Source organism: Argiope bruennichi, chromosome 10 (assembly GCF_947563725.1).
Source record: "Argiope bruennichi chromosome 10, qqArgBrue1.1, whole genome shotgun sequence".
NCBI lineage: Eukaryota > Metazoa > Arthropoda > Arachnida > Araneae > Araneidae > Argiope > Argiope bruennichi.
The window spans coordinates 68,550,845-68,570,793 of record NC_079160.1 but is presented as its reverse complement, the minus strand read 5'-3'; the positions used below and the strand labels follow the sequence as shown (position 1 = coordinate 68,570,793).

Here is a 19,949-nt window from a genome sequence, read left to right as displayed (position 1 = left end):
AAAATGTATCGAGGTCATAAAATCTGAAATAATTATCAGAAATTGACCTCGTCCAAAGTGTACATTTGGAGGTAAAAACCGCATAATGCAATCAGGAATGAAGGACGACGACAGGTGTTGACAAATAAATAGTGATCAAACGAATACTTCATCGGATAAATTAAATAAAATAAACAAACATACCGTGTCTGGATTGAAAACGCTTTAATCACATTCTGAGATTAGGGAGTTGCATTGAACAGAAGCTGATTAATATTCTAGATTTGTCGTGAAAAAGAAATCTGGTTCCGCAAAGGAAAAGAAGGATTTAATATTTGCTGATCTTTTCTTCTAAGTCTACGTGAAGGCTTTTTCGACATATAATCGGATACAGTGATACTCATAAAATTGTAGAGTGAAGCAAATCTGGTTTATCAGTAGTGGAATGATAATTCTTGTAAATTGAAGTCTACAAGTCTAAGATTGCATACATGTCTTACGATGTCGATGTGTCGCTGTCAATCAGTGTGATCTTGTAGAAAAGCTGTTGTTAACATTTTAAATGTTAAAAAAAATTATCTTTATTATTTATTTTTAATTTCGTTTCCAGGACATTTTATAATAAATGAAAACATTTATATTTTTTGTAATTCTATTTTTTAATCTTCAAAAATATTAATTAAAATACCACTTTCTTTTATGACATAATGAGGTAGTGAATGCGAATGCTAGCAATTTCTAAGTCAAAACAGCTTATCTGAAATAATCAAAGTTAAAATATTTGGATTTTTGAATCCTATTTCACTCATTTTGAGCATAACACAATAAGTGCCTTGTACAAGTACAAAAATTAAATATAAGTATTTTTTGTTGTTGTTTTAACTCAGCCCATTTAATTTATCTCTTTCACCTAAAATTCTCAAAATTAACATACCCTAACAGAAAATATTCCAAATACTTTGAAAGGACACATTTAAATACTTATGTTCTTGAAAATATCTTATTAAGAAAACCTTATTAAATATAAAATATACTGACATCAAATTAATGTTGTTAAATTATATGAATTAATATTGCTTTCCAGATGCAAGTTATAAGTATGTCATCGGAATCTATGATAAATATAAACTTCCTTTTTAAAACTGTTTCAACGGAAAAATTTCTTCATATTCATTTCCAGAATTCATAAATTTTATCTGAGTCGGTAACAAGAAATATGATGGCATTCACAGCTATTTTGCTCGAAACTTTGTGAGAATCAAATTGTAATGAATTTACACATTCATATCTGTCCATTTCGTTATTATAATATGTGATGATTATTTTATTAATTTCTTCTTGTAAGTGAAAGCAAAGGACACTCATCGTGAGTTGCTTGGTGAGAGATTAAAATAAGTCTGAGAAATTAACTCGAAAAAGGATTCCAGTGGTTTCCCTTTTTTGTATATTTGAAATTTTCAATAATATCTGAAGAAATTGTTAATTTTTTGTTAGAAAAATTAATTTTAATTGCCAATATATCAATCTTTTTTTTATTCATTCTGATAATGCTTTAATGCTTGCATACAGCAAAGGCTTTAAAGTTCTGACTTATGGAAGGTAAACCACTTGAACTGGTACCTGGTGGAATTTTCACACATATTTATTATACTATGAATAATTGAGGCTGTCAAACGTAATAGAAGGAATGGAATGCGAAAGCAATATTTTTTTCTAATTTGCGAAAATCGAATTAGCCAAGAATGTGAAAATCTAATCAACTAAAATTCAAACTTTCCCAATTGCTTAGTAAACTGTTTTATTTATTTTCTTATCTTCTTATTATTACTGGGAATTGATGAATCATGGTAAATTTCAAACGATTGAACAGTTTAAAAATTCACTTTTTTATTATGATAATGTTTGTAGATTGGCATATAATTAATAAATTGTGGCATGCGTTTTGAAAATATCGTACAAGGCAGACTGTTGAGTTGATCTAGTGATGCCAAATTTGGCGCGTGATTACTTCTTAGGAAGAAGGCCCTCTATAGGAACGAGTTTCTCAAAATTTAATTTAATTTTTTAATTGAAAACTAATTAGAATTTTAGAGTAATTAATCTTATTAAATTGTTAATTTTAAGTTTAATATTATTCAAAAAATTGTTTTGTTTCCTCACTGAGTATATAAATGTACACAAACAATCTTTGTACAATTTTAAAATTCAAAAAAATTAGTTTTCCAGGGATATCAATTTTTCCCAAATTTTAATAAGGCTTTAAAAAGTTTTCAAATTTATTTCGCAACAATTTTTTTATTGTTTCAGATTTTGAATGTATATGCTTTGTGATTGTGATAAATACCTTTCTGAGTACATTCTGTGTACATTATGGCTATTAAGTAATTAATAATAAATTAAACCCGCAGGTGTACTCTCCCAGAAGCTTTTTCGAGTACTCTGCAATAAGGGTCTTATGCCCCTACTTTCGAATAAAACTGGGGACCATGAGGGAGGCCGCGAATAACTTGCATGGTTTTGGTGACGAAATATTGATCTTTGGCATGGATGTAGATTTTTTTTTTCAGAATCTATCGAGAGAATAAGTATTTTGTAAACACTTCTTGCCGGTTCATTGACACTAAAATTTGACACAAATTACAGTTACTGCCACCAGACAACATACCAAATTTTATTTATTTAAGTCATTGCGTTTATTATTTATACCTTTTGTATTCATGCCGAAGTACAAATCAAAAGATGGTCAACAGTTTGACAGAGTTGGTTTAAAATTTGATAAATATCGATATTTTAAATGCTTGATCTGTGTGCCAAATTTTACTTACCTAGCTTTTTTTTTGTTTTATAACTATTAAATTAACCTGCGCTTTAATAGCCAGCAAGACAGATTTCCTATAAATGGATTTCTTTCAAAATTTAATATAAATCTACATATGTGATCGTAATTCCATATACTAAATTTCATCCGTATAGCTCAAAACGGTTTTGAGTTATCGTATTTATAGACAGACAGACAGATATGATGCCAAAAAAAATTTCAGACTCAAGAAGATATGAACCGTGCGATTCATCAAAAAACCAAATTCAAATTTTTTGACATTTACAAATATTTCTTTTAGAGTTCGCACATGAGAAAGTAAAAAGAATGTATGAATTAATTATATTTTATTTTAATATTTCGAATCAAAAGTTTGAGTCTTTTTTAAAACTAAAATAATAATGTTTTATGTTGTCATTCTTTTAGGATGTATAAATCTTTATTAATAGAATGAAACGGCCAATACAACCAAGCTAAACGAATATTAAACTGGTCAACCAGCTGAAGATAAAATGAGAATCAAACCTAAAATTTTTTTTGATTCCATATTTCGCACTAGAAATTCCTATCTCCTCTAAGCGTTTCCAGATTATATATTTTTTAACAATGTCATTAATCAGTTAACAACATTTGTTAATCATATTATTAGGTCTGAATAAAATAATTTATTTTTCTTTGTTTCTTTAGTACGGTTATGATGCGGGTATGGACTGGGAATGGGTCTGCTACGTCTTGGTGGCTTTCAGTGTCAGCATGCTTCCTATCACCCTGTTCTGTCTCCCTGTGGATCGGATACGGGATGATAGTGAGAAAAGTCGAGAATCCATCTTCAAGAGGGTCGGAGATATCGCCGTCATAACGACGGGGCAAGTTGGAAAATTCAATGCCATTCCGGGTAAGCGGGGGTGCTGACTTACCTCCATTCTGCATTTCTATTCTATTCAATTTGAAAAACAAGCAGTTCAGTAAAATGCTGTCCGAAAATATTTTTAGAAAAAAAGAAAGGGGAAAAAAATGAAAGAATTTTTTTTTTCTAACAGAAGTATTTTTAGAATTATCGTGCGTCATACTGACACGGAATATAAAGATGAAAGCACGCCTTGTATCGTAAATAACTATCTTTGCGGACAAAGTAAATGATGAAAGAAAAGTTATTTCATTGAGTTTTGAAAATTGATATACGTCTTCAACTTTTATCAATACTGAATAGTTATAAAATCAATGAATAATTTGTAACAAAAATGATATATTTTGTTAAAAAGCTCTTTATAGACGTACAATGTTCTTTCAAAGTGAAAATACTGGCTTGCTGCCTTTAAAATAAAAAAAAAATTGGCCCACATATAGAAGAATCATTATTCATCTCCCTTTTGTATTTTATTATAATACTTATTAAGGTAACAACTTATGAATAAAATTTGAAGTAGAATCAAAGGCAGATTTGTCCTATTTATGTAGGATATATAATTTGGAATGTTATATATTTTATCTTAAAAAAGACTGTAATATTATTTTAAAACCGTCACAATCCACAAACTATCATTTTATTTTTCACAAAAATATTATCATTTTATTTTTGTTTTGCCATTTGAAAAAAGAATAGTGTAGAGCAATGGTTTTTTTATTGTCTCTGAAAACCACTTACCATAATTTGCAGCTTTTGAACTATTAATTTTACAAAGACGAGTACCATCTCTCTTTATTTAAAAAAATATATAATTTACATTTTTACAACTTTTTTTTTTAAAGTGAGGGAACATGTGATATTAGGAAAATAAAGTATTATTGAAATATAGCAAATTAAAAAAGCTTCTTGTTTTACTATTTAGAATTCTATATAATGTTTAACTCACAAAATTTCCCTTATTCTCTCAAAATTTCCCTTCTTTTCTTTATTAAAGATAAGGATATTCAAAAATCAGAAGGTGAACTTCTTTATAATGAAAATTGCTAACACACTTGAAAGAATTCCCCTTGAGATTTAACATACGATACTTTATATAACAACACCCTATGTAAAATTAACTTCCACATTACTTTTACCATTTAATAAATAAAAGGAAAGAAAACTGAAACACTTCGAGTGAAAAAAAAATTATAAACAGCTACTTTTGATTTTAAAGATACAAGTTTAACTTCCTGTGATATTATTGACCTTAATTTACTTTGCTGTGGTTTGGAAAATTTTCTTATCTCTTACTCGAACAAGATTTCCAAGGGAAAACAAGTCAAATTGCGTGAGTTATTGCGGATGTGAAAATGTTCCATTTAGTTTGAAACATTTTGTTTCTTCAAAATTCAGTTGTCTCGTGACGTAGATTACCTTGAATTAAATGTTTTACTTCTCAGATAAAAAACATTCAAGCAAAAGCTGAAGATAAAAACTTATTCGCAATCGAATGGTTAACTGTCTAACTGCATTTATTGCATCAAAATTATTTAAGGGCGCGTTTTATTACTTCTTTTATTTCTTTTGTATTCATCGAGTTATACAATCAAACTGAAAACCAAATCAAGCAGATAAAATTGCATTTTTTTGTTAATTTTTATATTTTATAAAAATTTAAGCATAAATTTTTTATTATAACAAACATTCAAATAAAACTGTAACAATAGAAAATATTTTAAACTGCATTAAATTTTTTTCATTTATTACAATTTATTATAAAAATCAGATTTACATGTATTCAAAAGTAACATTTTTTTAAAAAAATGAATAATTTCAAAGAATAATAAATCAATGCTACAGGAAGGTGCGTTGAATTGGATGTTTAAAGACAGTGCATGAATTTTATAATAAAAAATCTAAATCAATAGAATTTGTTGAACTTTTTAGGCTCCACACTTAATTGTGCATTAATAAGAAACATTTATCTAATTATGCTAATAGTTTACATTCATAATATTATTCAAAGAAATGAAAGGAATAACGAGGTTTGTAAGGGCAAAAATTTGAAATTAAGAACAATATATAAATAGTTAGATACGTTAAGTGCTAAATTCTGAATTTAACCTAAACAAATAGACTTTTTTTTTGTTTCTTAAGCAGATAGAAAAATATTAAAGCAGAATTCAGATACAGAAGATTTATTCTTTCAAACAAAATTAACATCAAAAGGATCCTATGCTTTAATTATTAAAACTATGAAGATGGTACCTTTAAAATTAATGTGAATAAATCATTTTTTTCAGTACTAAATACCTTTATTATGAATGGGATCATACATTTTGAAATGTGTTTTTGTGGTCAATCAGTTGTTTCATTCTCTTATATTTGTTTTAGTTTCGCCATTGAGTGTAAAGAAAACATTTGAAGGATTAGAACCAGTACCTCAAATGAAGGGTAATTATGATACATATAATTGTATCCTTGCTTAAGATGGCAATTTTTTCTTATATGAAAGTGCTAAAACTTTACTGATGTGTGTTTAAACGTTATTTTAATTGTTGTAAATTTTTTATATCATTTATAAAGTTTTTTAAAATTTTGTTATTAATTGTAGAAATAATAAAAAACTAATTTCCTTGTTTAGAAAATTAAGACCAAATTTTAAATCCGATACTTCTAAGTATAATATTAAAGAATTTATAATAATTTTAATGTAAATATACATATAGCAATATTCTAACGACTGCAGTAAGACAAATTACTTTATATACATACAAATAGATGGTGGACATTTTCTGCATTCTCCGTTTTTTATCCTCCTCCTCTATATTTTTCGAACTTATTCTAGAAAATATTGAAAATGTAAAACGGCAACAATCTAAAAAATTTTATATTTTTTTCTATAAAGTAAGCAAAGTCAGATTGATTTTGTTTTGAATACGTAGACTAATAACTTTTAATCAGATATATAGAGAATTTTTTTTCTGATTTTATAACTGATGACATAGTTCTTGGAAGTTTTATAAATAAATCATTGTTCCTAAGTAAAAGAAACATGTTAAAATAGTTTTAATTCAGAAATTTAGTTTTTCATCGAATTAAATGGAATAATTTTTTCTTTCGATATAAATATAATAGAAATTTTCTACTATTACATTGAGTTCCTGAATAAATTTTACATCATTTGCTTTGTTTAAGAACAAAACAAAATTTTAGAATATAAAAATTAGAATATGAAGTCTAAAAACATTAAAATTTCAAAACCTTGCTAGAATTTTTGTAGTAATTGCCTGTACCACAAAGTTTATAAATATTTTATATTTTTATAATTATTCAGTTCTTTAAATTTTCAAAAAAATAAACAAGAGAAATATTCAAAAATACTTGACATCAGACTCTAATCTTTGAGGGAATTAAAACTTTCGGAATAATGTGAAAAAATATTTCACGTAACATCTCATCATCGTGCTGCCATCTGCAATTGAAAGTGTAAACTAACTCAAAATTTTGAGTTGTGTCGCCATCTATCGGAAAGAATTGAACAAATTAATTGATTTGGATAAAAAATAAAATAAAAATGAATAATAATTGGAAATATTATTTAAAATTTAGAAATATTAACTGATGCCCTAAACTGAATAAAAACTATTTATATAAAAAAAGTATTGAACAATTAATGCTGTTTTTGTAATTAATTATTGATGCATAATTCGCTTTCTTAAATTTTTGTACAAATGTGCCAATATGCGCGATTAACATATTTAGAAAATGGAATACTACCCTTTTATTACTTCTATGGGATTCCGCTTTCTCTTTGTATTATTTTGAAAAGTTTCTATAACCTTTTTACTACGTTTAGTCATGCAGAACAATAACGAAAAAGACTTGTCGTCAGCATTGAGCGAGGAGCAGCTTCCCTTCAAAACAGCTCTTACGTCATTCTCCTTCTCTCTACATCAATATTGGTTTTCTTGGCTACTACTGGCAACTCTCAATTATTCTGGCTCCCTTCATCTTTGGATGGAAAGAATAAGTTCGGATGTACATATTGGTAAGCTTTCAAACGATTCAGTTGGTACTAACGGAGTATTTATGCCAGTTGCTCATAAAATGGAACGTTTTCCATATTTTACATTAAAAAATCAATTCATAATTTTACAAGTAATTGAAAAACAATTAATAATTTTTAATGGCATTCAATACAAGCAGTAATCACTTTTTAATTTGGAATTTCAGTTAGTAAAGGACAATTTTAACAGAATTGGTCAATTGAACAATTAATTCTTACGATTTTTACAGGTATTTTCTGTGAAAATTGCGAAGTCATAACATTTCATTAAAATAACCTTTATATTTTTTATTAGATATCTGAATTCAAAAAGTCTTGTGACATTAGTTATTCTTCAGTTTTATAATCATATTATGAATAAACTGGAATATAAGTGTCTATGGAAACTTCTGATTAAATAATAATTCTATAAACTTTCCTAAAATTATGTAAAACTCAGATATTATTTTAAGAAGAATCTTTAGAACTTTTAAGCATCTTTTAATTGTTATATCATTTGCAAAGACCTTTTTAAAGCTCCATATCAAATTAATGCGAATAGTTTTTCAAATAATATTTTGTAAGTACCAAATGTAATTTTTGAACCATAAAATCGCCATGATATTACGTTGAAAGATAATATTTGCTTTTAGATACTGAATATTTATTCTTATTTCTCAACTTCATCATTTTATATTTGCAATTTTTTTAAAGTGTCAATATATTTTTTTTCTTACAACTGACCTTTGATTTACATTTTTTTTCATTTCTCTTAGTGAGTTTATATACACAGATATATGGACTTTGCCAAGTTTCATCCCTTATTTTAGCACCCATAGCAGGCATTGTGATGGACAGAACGTTGAATTCGGCTTCACAAGGTATTTCTTGTAACAATGCAAAAAAAAAAAAAAAAAAAAAATATTTTACTTCCTAGAATTTTACAAATTTTATGTTTTTTATAATAATATATTTTTGCAGTTTAAAAATATGTTTTTAAATATTATAAGTACTCTATCCATGCAAGGTTTACATTTATATCTGCTTACTGGAAAATAAGTTTTGAACAAAGAAAGCTGGAATTGTGAAAGAAATGTCTATATATTTATGCCCCGTCATCTGAAATTTATCTCATCATGAATCCTGAATATAAGGGCGATAATTGGATGGCAGAGAATTGATTTCGAAAATTTGGATTACAGAGGAAAGATGTCAATAGCAAGAGCTTAGAGTGTTATCGCTTAAGTTTAAAATAAAGCTGTAAAACCATCAATGATACTAAAATTAGTTCAAAAAATTTGAAATGCACATCCAATCACCATCGACACTATATCATGAAAAGATGGCGTCCCGGTCTAGGGGTTGCGCGTCTTTCCTGTGATCTGGGCATCCCGATTCGGACATGATTGTTCTGCCCTGTGTTCAATATATGAGGTGTGTGAAAGAGCCCTCCTATAAAAAGGGTTTGTGCAAGTAAATGTTATACAAGGGGGATAAGCAACAACAACAACAACAACGAGTGATGATTTAAAACGACAGAAAATTTTTTAAACACCCAGCATATTAGCAAAAAATTTCGTTCAACAGAAGTGGATTCTGAAAAATAAAAATATTGTAAATAATTACCTGAAATAATATTCTTTTATTTCAAGTAATTATTTACAATAATAGCACTTGCAATCAATCGATCTGCTTGTATATATAGTTCCTATGATTGGTTGAATAATATATTTATTATTAGCTGGATTAAATAGCATTATTTTTAACCATACACACGCTATTGATTTTTAGTAATCGATTTAAATATTGTATTTGTCATTTCCAAACTTTTTCAAGGGAATATTTTTGTTAATGCAACATATAATACAGCGTTGCAAAAATCATATAACATTCATGTTAATGTCTTTTCTGGTGTCTTTGTTTATGAATGGTGGAAATTAACCATATTTGGTCTCTAATTATTTGTTTTAATACACAATAATATTCATATTTAAAAACATGACATGAAAAAATAATTTCTTTATAATTAATATTATCTTTTTATCTTCTTTCATAGCATGTAATTTTCTATATTAAAAAGACGTAATTTAAATTTGATGAATTTTTAGAATCTCAGAGTCTTAGGATGAATCAAGAGATGATTAATATTTAGAATTTATCGATAAAAATTCATTTCTCTTACATATTAGGAAAATTAAATGCTACTTAGAGAAAGAAAATTATCTCAAATATAATATTATTTGTTAATAATAAAAAATAAAAAAAAAGCTAGATGCAGTTGAAAAAATTTCTTTCAAATTTATTAAAACCACCACCCTATTATCTGAGGAGTTACTGGAAATTTTGGAAGAAAGAAAAAATAATTTTTAATAATTATCGACATCTCACTGAAGAGAAAAAATGAAGAGATAAAACATCTAGTCCTAAAAATCGTACAATCATTTGTGATATTATATTATTACTAATAATTTGGGATAATTTATTTAATAACTTTGCTATTCGCGTGCGCATAAACCAGATTTCTAAAATAAAGGTATTGTTCTAAGGTATACTTAAATATGCGTTGAAAAAGTTTTTAAATTTTGAATAGAATTTCAAAAGTGTTTTAAAAAAAGATTCCTTTGCAATAATATGTCTTGACTTTATTTAGGAAAGTTGTTAAAATTTCCATAGATTTAAAAATCTATAAATTATAATCGCTCATTAAAATTAGAAATATACTTAAAATTTCAGGAAACAAATATCATTTGCTTTTCAATAATTAACTATCCATTAAATGTTGTAGCTATAGGTCCAATATTCTGCCATATTGAACTTTTGGCATTATTTTTAAACATGCATGCCACAATACGTAAATCGCAACATGTGATTTTTAGGTAATACGCCAGTTAATAAACAATATCATTTTAAAACATTATTACAAATTGATAAAAAAATAACATAAGCTTTTTTCCTTTTTTTTTCAGAACCTGATTTTAATAAAAGAAAATTGATTAAACTTCGATCAGGATTCTGGCCAATGCTGTTTACAACTATAGCCCAAGCCATTGTGCAGTTTTGCAAATTCTTTGAGAATGATACATCTGTTTATATTTCTATAGCGTTCACTACCATTCTGAGATCTTTCCATGTAGCAGTAGCCACAGCATATTTGAGGATAAGGTCAGCATTTATTATTTATATATTATTTATTCAGTTTATATTATTATTTCATTTTATAAAATAAAATGTACTTCTATAGCAAATATATCATGATAAACAAATATATATGGGTTTCTTTTCCAGGGAATTATAAGTTTTTCAGACATTTTATTCCCATGAATTATATTTGGTTCCAGAAATCCTCGGAAACAATTGCGTGGATACGTAATTGTGTAAATGTCTTTAAAAATGTTATTTTTACTGGAACAAAAGTTGAACGAAAAAATATCAAATTTTTACATCTTTCATCATTTTTGAAGTATTTAAAATTAAAAATGAAAGAGAAAAATATTGATGAAAGTGAGGAGCTAACTGATGATTTAAGGATGTCGTTAGATTTAGAATTTTAAGGTAGTATGGCAACAAATATTATGTTTCATATTAATCACTCATAAAAAATTCTATGGTTAATATTGATGAACTTTATGAAAGATAAAGGATATTGTAAAGTTATTCAGAATATCATTTCTAAAAAATGACGTTTTGCAAAATTAAGTTCAAGCAGAATTTGAACTATAAAAAAATAATTTGTTCAGATACAAAACATGCCGGGATAATTTATTAGCAATACTTGAAAGATATTTAGATATTAAATTAGCAAATTCAAAAGAATCAATTTGATATTAAAGAGCAGCAAAATTTCCATAATGCAAGTTTGACTTTATTTGTATTAAGCTCGATGGCAATAAGAATTATCATTAAAAAACTATGCAATCGAAACAAGACTCTGCTAACTGTTTAAAAAGTGTTTGGTTTTATTATTCGAAAAATGAATTAACAATACTCAAAATCTGCTAAAAATATGAAATGTTCTCTGGTCCAAAGAAATAATGAGAAATGCAATATTAGTTAAGTTAAATTATTGCAGTTCCTAAATTTTGGACAATGTATGACACGGTTGTATACATTGTTGGGATTTTTAGTGTTTATCAAGTAAAAACTTTTTGACTCAATCAGCTAAAATAATTATGGCAAGGTAGTAGAAGAGAGCATGGGAACTTTGGAAGAGAAATCATTAAAGTTGAAAGAATAAGCTAAAGCAAAGGTTCAACCAGTAAGAATTCTAGTTTAAATAAGACGACAAAGCACAAATTACAATGATTTCGACCAAGAGAAAAATCAGCCTCAAATATTATAAAATTGAGTTGGGTTTTGAAAGTAATTCCTCAAACATCAGCAGAAGCGGAAAGCATTTTCTTTTGCAATTTTGTTCATAAAAAATTAAAAGCTAAATAAAAAATGATTTCTCCGTTTTCTTATATCATACTTAATAAAAGAATAATTAACATATTTCATTTGTACATTGTAACACTATATATACAGGAGTATAAATTTTGAGATTTATGAATATCTTTTTTTTTGTTTTTTTTTTTGCATAATTTCTAAAGATTTCAGTTAAAAATAATCTTTTTTTTTTCTTTTCAAATTTTGATATATTCTTGAAAAGGGTAAAAGGGCCGGAAATCAGAAAATCTTAATTTATTTAAGAAAGTTCTTTGTAACCATTTAACCACTAGATGACAGCACTACTGATTTTGGAAACGAATAATTTGATTATCAAATGCTCTACAGATATTGAAGTAACAATTAGTTTAATTAAATTTTATTTCTATGTTCTAAATAACTGTTAGGAATAAGAAAACAGTATTAAATTATCTCATTATGATAAAAAGGAGAGATCAGTTCATTCCTACCATTTGCTCACGGTAGTAACGTTCGCTGCCCATTAATGTTAATATAAACAGCAAGTAAACGATTTAATTTTAGAATTAGTCTTTATTTATTGTTTTGCATTCCCACTTCAGTATTTGTCATCTAGAATTTCAAGGTATTTAAAAATTGCTTAGCAGAATTTTCTTAATGGATTATTGTTATTTGTGAAATATTACACATTTATAGTTTTAAATTATACATACATACATACATACATACACACACACACACACACACACACACACACACACATATATATATATATATATATATATATATATATATATATATATTTATACCGTACAAAATCCAAGTGCACCAAACATCTACAGTTTGACAATTTACATTTATGCAGAGAGAAATTTACATTTTTTGACGTTTCATTGTACATATGAAGTAAAAATGTTAACAATATTGCTTATTTTTTTTAATGGGCAGATTTCCAGCTAGTCATTTTAACAGACTGCTAGGAATCATGAGTACAACAGCTGCAGTCGGCTCCCTACTGCAGTTCCCACTCTATGTTTGGGAGTCCAGGTCTACCGAGGATGTTTTCCAGGTGAGTAGATTAATGTTAACTACAGTTTCTTAAATTGAGCATCGATAACTCAAGAGAGGTCACAAAAATTTTCTGATGATATTTTTTTTTTTTTGATTATTTAACATTTTTAGGTAAATATGGTTTAAAAAAATTATTTGCTTCAAACTTGAAAAATAAATGTATTAAAATAAATATTATTATTGCTGAATACATAATTTTTTCAAACATCCTATCATAAAGTTTGCTCTTTGGCCCAATTGTACGGAAATGAGTCTCTAATTTTTTCCCTTTTGAAAAGAGATGTAAAATTTTTTAAAATTTTAATATATCCAAACTGTTACTACATAAATATTCCAGTAACTCATTTATCTTGCGATTAATATAACTAAAAGGATTTTATTTTAGAAATACAAATATAAAATTAAATAATTTTTCTTTCGAAGAATCCATTTTTAATGTACCAGTTTAAGAGAGAGATAAAGAAACAGAAATTTAAGTAACTGAGCAATAACTGAAAGAGGTTTTTCAGTTTTGTACTAAAGATTTTGAGAGGAACTAACTTTTATGAATAAATTCATTAAATAGAAGTTAATAATTTATTAAATTTCAAATTTGAGAGGAAACAGAAGTTACCATTACTTTTAAAAACTAGTTAAAAAAACTCTGCAAAACAAACTAATCCGATTTTATGTAGATTCCCTTAAAACCTCTCTGGCAGGGACAGTTTTTATTACATATTTAGTCTGCTTGTTCTTTCAATATAATACAGTAATCTGTTCAGGCTTGCAGCTATAGGGAGTCAGAATTTCGCTTGTAGCCGTTTAATGCTTCAAATCAATTTTTTGCTAAATTAAAGTTTCTCGAGAGTGGTAACTTCAATATCTAAAGATTTTTAACAGAGAAAAATGTATTAAGTTTCAAACAAAAAATGTTAAGACAGCATTCACATGAAAATTATTTTTTGCAAATAACAAATTTTAAGCATTATTATGATACTGTGTTTAAGCCTCGGTAATATTTTTGCAATATTCCGTTTTCTTAGAATTAACGATTTTCTAGATTTAATAAAAGTATAAATTTATAATGTTTCATTTTAAGAAAATATTATTATTATTAAAAATATCCTTTCGTGTATAATGTTACTCAAATACATTGATCTTTTAAGCAGTATATGAAAAATGATTATTTGTTTTACTTGACTTCTTGTTTTGTTTTTTAATAGGTGAACCTGTTTAATTGCATAGCACTGATGCTCTGCTTTGTTCATCCTTTGCATCTTCTCATCACACCCTTACAGAAGAAGTTTATAAGGAAGGAACGAGAAATAATCCTCGAGGCCAAAACCAACTCCTAGTCCCTGAAACAAAAGTTCCCGGAACAAAAAAACTATCCCACTGCCTGCACGCACCTTTTCTAATGTTTAGGTGTGTTGTTGCGGAGGTGCATGTACTAAGCGGTTCTATACTTCTGGTAGAATCTAAAGTAAAATGAATGAAGGTGCCAAAAGTGAACTGTTATTTCAAAACTCCCAGAAAAAGAATCCTTACTTATGAAGAAAATTCAACTGCATTTCATTGACGGTGACTTGTGGAAAGTTGAGATATGATTCCTATTCTACATCTCGAACTATTTATATAATCCTCTTTGAAAGATTGTAAAGAGAAAGGTTTTAGATGTCCTTTTGGCATTGCTATTATTCTGAAATATATGCTTTGAAGAAACAATACAATTGTTTGGAATCAGGAGAAATATGCATCAAACAGAGATAGGGTGAATAAGAGATTGCATAGTAAAATTATTATCTAATTTTAAAGTATGATATCAAGGAACCTGTTTAAATTCTTTTTTTTTTCGTCTAAGTTCCAAAAACTTGTATTGCTTTTCCTAGTTTTTGTTTACGCACTTATTTTAACGAATTCTAGTATCAAAACAATTGTATTGCATGCTGTTTAGTCGTGTTTAAAATAAATAAAATTCATCTAAAAATCATATCATGCAAATATTTTTTTTTGTTACTTTATAAATTATTCATATATGTTCATCCAGATAACAGTGCAATTACTTCTGAAAAAAAATTGTAACCCAAATTTATATATCCTAAAAATAATGGAATACTTTTGAAGTCCATTAGCAAAAGTGTTTATCATTATGTAAAATTGATATTGACAAGACAAAAAAAAAACCCCTCAGTATTATTATACATCGTTATTAAATTCAGGAATAATATCATTAAATATTAAAATAAAAATTGTATTTCCAATTAAATAAATCTGTTTAAAAATTTATTTTATTGAAATGACTTTTGCTCCAACGGTTTAAGAACAAGATTTTTCTAATGTCGGCAAAACTTTGGAAAACATTTTTATTTTTCGTTTCTTTTCTTTATTATTTATAATTCAAAATTTTAAAGAGAAGGAAATCTATCATAACTTTCACCAAATAATTCGTAGAATTAGGAGACTGCGGTTGTCTAATTGCATTATATTTTGGAAAATATTTTTAAAATATATTTGAAAATTCTAAATTCGCTGCAACAAAATGGTTAAAAATATAACAAATAAATCGTTTTAAATTAGTGAAAATCCTATTTTTCTCAGTTGCCAACATTTTACTCAAAAAAAGTAAACTTATTACAGCTCGAAATTGCCATTGTTTTATAATTTCTGAAGTAGTTGTTCACATTTGAAAGTGTTTAGCAATTAAAAAATCTTCAAATTTTCAAACATATTGAATTTATAAAGAAATATGCATCAAATAGAAGAAATTAAAGATAAAAATTAAAGAAAAAAATATACATTCATTTTAAATCTTCCCAAAATTCAAAAGTATAATTTCTATACCTGTATTATTAATGTTTTTAGTGTTATGAAATATGCCTATAGATTATATCATATTAGGACAGTAATATAAAAGTTTTTCACCTTTAGATTTCAGTCGTTTCCAATCAGATTATATTGTTGATATTTAAATCAAACAGAAAAAAATAATAAAATTTGAAAATAATAACACAAAATTCAAGAAATATTTACATTCCTATGATGGCAGCTATGTTAAACTATTTTCATTCACAATGTATAATATAAAAGACAGTAAGTTATTATTTCCTGAACAAGTAAAATTCGTTGAAATAAGTGCGTAAGTGTCAAAAAGTTTGTGTTGCTAAAAGCAAATTGTATATACATATATATATTTTAAAAAATGTATTTGTTTTGTTTTAGTTATTAAATCACAGCTTAATAATTTTTAGTAAGAATAATTATATTAATATAAATGATGCATTAAAGTATTCATATTTTCAAATTATAATTTCAAAAAAAATTTCGTAGAAGATTATCTATAAATATTTATTTGTGAATATTTTTTATATTACTTAGAATTTCTTATTTAAATTAAGATGTTTTACTGATACATATTTATAGTAAAAAGTATTGTTTGTTACTTTCATTCATATATTTAATAAAATATTCTTATATGTGACAGTCATAACGACAAAAATGTAAATTTCTACTTGAGATATTTTTGATAATCTTTTAAAGATGCCAATTCATAATTTCATTAATAAATAATTTATTAAATTTATGAATTAATATGAATGAACTAAGTGTTAAATTTATTATGAATTCCTCTTGTACTTTTTATATAATTATTTCCTTTCTTTTGTAAATATTCAATTGTTTTTCATATTAGTTAAATCTCTTTACAGCCAGTTAAACTTTTGACTTCCAGTTAATTTTTTTATTGAACTTTGCAAAGTATAAGTTTAGCCAAATTTTAAAATTCATTTATATTTTGTTTGAATTTTATACATTTATTTTAAGCAAGTATTCACTGATCGATTAATTTTAGTGAAGTTTTAAAGAACTGTTATCTATACAATTTCAAAAGTTTCCATTACACATAATTCGCACATAATTAATACATTTTTAAGCTTAAAGGAAGTAATAACATTCTACGTCAAAGCAAATCACATAAAAATAATAGATTTTATTCATACTTTGCTTCTTAATTAAAAGAAATTTGTTAATTTTTCTTTTCCTGATTTGAGGAAATTTTTTCTTGCAAAAATACCTGTACAAAACGGAGTAGGAAAAATTTCTAAGGAAGTTAGTTGATTAGAAGAAAAATATAAAAATGAGATTTTAGGTTTGACAACATTTTATTATCTAATTTTCAATAATTAAAAAAATATCTTTTATAGTAATTATATAATTCTGATTGTACTTTATAAATTTTGGGTTTTAATGCTAGTAATAATTTATTTATTATATATATAAAAGTTCGATTAAATAATTCCTTAAAATATATAAGGTTTACATGCAGATTTTTATAATATATTACTTATTTAAAAAATAAAAAATGATGCCTGTTGGCAAAATTATGAATTATAAAATTATAACTATTAAAAAGAAATTATAACTTTTAGATTAGAAGAGAATGCAAAATTTAAACATAAATTTTTTCTTCCTTGGATTTTTTTGTAAAGAAATTTTGTCTGGATGGAATTTATTCTTGTGTTTTAATTCATTTTTACAGTTTGAATTTCAAAGCAAATGTAAGTAAATAAATACATATAAATAAACATAAATCAAACATTTTCATATGAACTTTTCTAGTAATTTTCATTAACCTTTTTTGCATAAAATTTGAAAAGGAAAATCCTGAAATATTACATATTAGCCCAAGACATTAATGTTCTGTAATTTCATCAAATTTTAAGAAAAAGATTACCCAGGAAAAATTTACATAATTCTGATTTTTATTTTTTATATCCTAAATTTTTCTAACATGGGATTTTTTTTTTTATCTTTGGGTAAATATAAGTATAAATAATTAAAATGCGAATGATGAAAAAAAATTACTTTTAAGAAGAATCTTGCACGCTAATGAAATAAAATATTTTTCTTTTTCTTTACTACATTTTCTAAATAAATATTTACAATTTATTTTTGAAAATGAAATATAATAATTTTTAATCATATTTATTTTTGAGAAATAAATTAAATATTTTCTTAATTATAATTGTTTTACTGTGCCGACCTAATGAATATTAAGGTTTGGTCTGTATTGCATCCAGTGAATGCCTTTAATTATATACTATTTGTGATAATACAGAAGAATGTACAGATTTAGTCAAATATTAGAAATAAAGCTTTATAACTTGTAGCAGATGTCTTATTTCTTTTACGCACATCAACATTTCAAAATGAAAAATTATTTATTATCCAGAGGGGTTGATATGTCAGCGAACAAAATCCATTCAAAGAAATTATTTCTAAATTGATCCTCGACTGACCATTGATTTCTATAAAGATTAGAATATTCCGTTTAGGCGATTTTCCACGTAATAAATATAGTTGATTCTCAACTATCTGACTTTAATATGGGTAGGTCAAAGATAAAAGGACGACAGGCAAAAGAACCATAAACATTTGCCATTTCACTTTTTGCCCAATCCATACCATTAGAAGCAATTACTTTTATTCCCAAAATCCACTCTTATTCATATAAATGGATTATAACAGAGCGCTTTGAAAATATGTGAATCACTTTTTGCTTTTTTAAAAAAATTCATTGCAGACAAAAGTAGTACAAAAATAAAAATACTGAATGCCTTTTAAGTTAAATTTTATAATTTCTACTTGTAAAAACAAAAACTTTAAAGATTGTATCAGATCATGCTCAATGTATAGTTTGAATATATAAATCGTTGTATAAAATAATTAGACTTTAACTTAAAAATGACCTAACTCTTACTAAAATTATTTAAACTTTCTATTTGTTGATAAACGATTACTCTAACGTAAAGATGTAAGACTACAATGAAAGAAGCAATACTGATAAATTTTAACCTTAAAAAAATAAACGATTTAACAAAGGGAATTATTTCACATTTTATAATGTAAAATGATTAACATGATGATGTTTTACGGTAAATGATTAACGTGCTAATGTTAATCATTACATATTAATGTTTAATTTGTAAATTATGTGACGAGAAAACTGAAAAAGGTCTTTTATTAATTGTTTGTATTTTATAAATGTAATATTTTGAAATGATTTTTTTAAAAAAAATCTGTCATATCATGATTCTTAGGAAATGATCAAGATATTTTTAATTAAGTTATTAATTTTTTTAAAATTCAAATTTAATTAAAAAATTAAAATTAACAAATGGGTAACAATAGATGAATGACTAACTTTAGGTATCCTTAAAATATTTAGAATCGATTATCCACATAAATTAATTCGACTCTTGATAGAAAAGAAATGCTTATATAAAACTTATTAGAAAGCAAATATTCTGAAAAATGCTTCATCAAGCAAAGAAGATACGTTTCTGAAAATGTTACAAATACATTCAAAATTAAACTCTACCGTTTTAGATGTAATATGCCAAAAATGCATTTGCACTATTTTTGTGATAAACCGTAATAAACAGACTGTAATAATCTTGCATAATCCATAGCGAAATGACGAATTAAAGAAGATTATGCATAACAGAATTGAATCATAACCTTGAAGGAAATAGTAAAGTTTCCTCACCAAATCCAAAAGGGGTTCAAGTTTCCTGGATTCAAAACAGCTTATCTGTTTCTTTTTTATGCATTTTTTAAAGCATTTTTTTCAAGAAACCCCGCAAATGTTCGTCCATTATTGGATGGGAAAGTGATATCCAACAATCTGTAAGGAAACAGGAAATGTTAGAGAATTACAAAAAATTAAGAGGCTTACTTGGAAAGGGAAATGGCAAGCGAGGTGC

At 26.0% G+C, this 19,949-nt stretch overlaps 1 protein-coding gene across 1 annotated transcript in view; it reads left to right on the top strand.

Annotated features, from left to right (window-relative positions):
• LOC129988185 (equilibrative nucleobase transporter 1-like) overlaps positions 1-18,309 on the top strand; it is a 111,031-nt gene extending 92,722 nt beyond the window's left edge. Inside the window, exons 6-12 of the mRNA XM_056096340.1 lie at positions 3,485-3,692; positions 6,081-6,140; positions 7,546-7,737; positions 8,511-8,615; positions 10,701-10,896; positions 13,087-13,207; positions 14,412-18,309. Coding sequence (XP_055952315.1) covers positions 3,485-3,692; positions 6,081-6,140; positions 7,546-7,737; positions 8,511-8,615; positions 10,701-10,896; positions 13,087-13,207; positions 14,412-14,543 — 1,014 coding nt within the window. The 3' untranslated portion in view covers positions 14,544-18,309. The remainder of the gene's footprint in view (positions 1-3,484; positions 3,693-6,080; positions 6,141-7,545; positions 7,738-8,510; positions 8,616-10,700; positions 10,897-13,086; positions 13,208-14,411) is intronic.
• Positions 18,310-19,949: the final 1,640 nt, after the last annotated feature.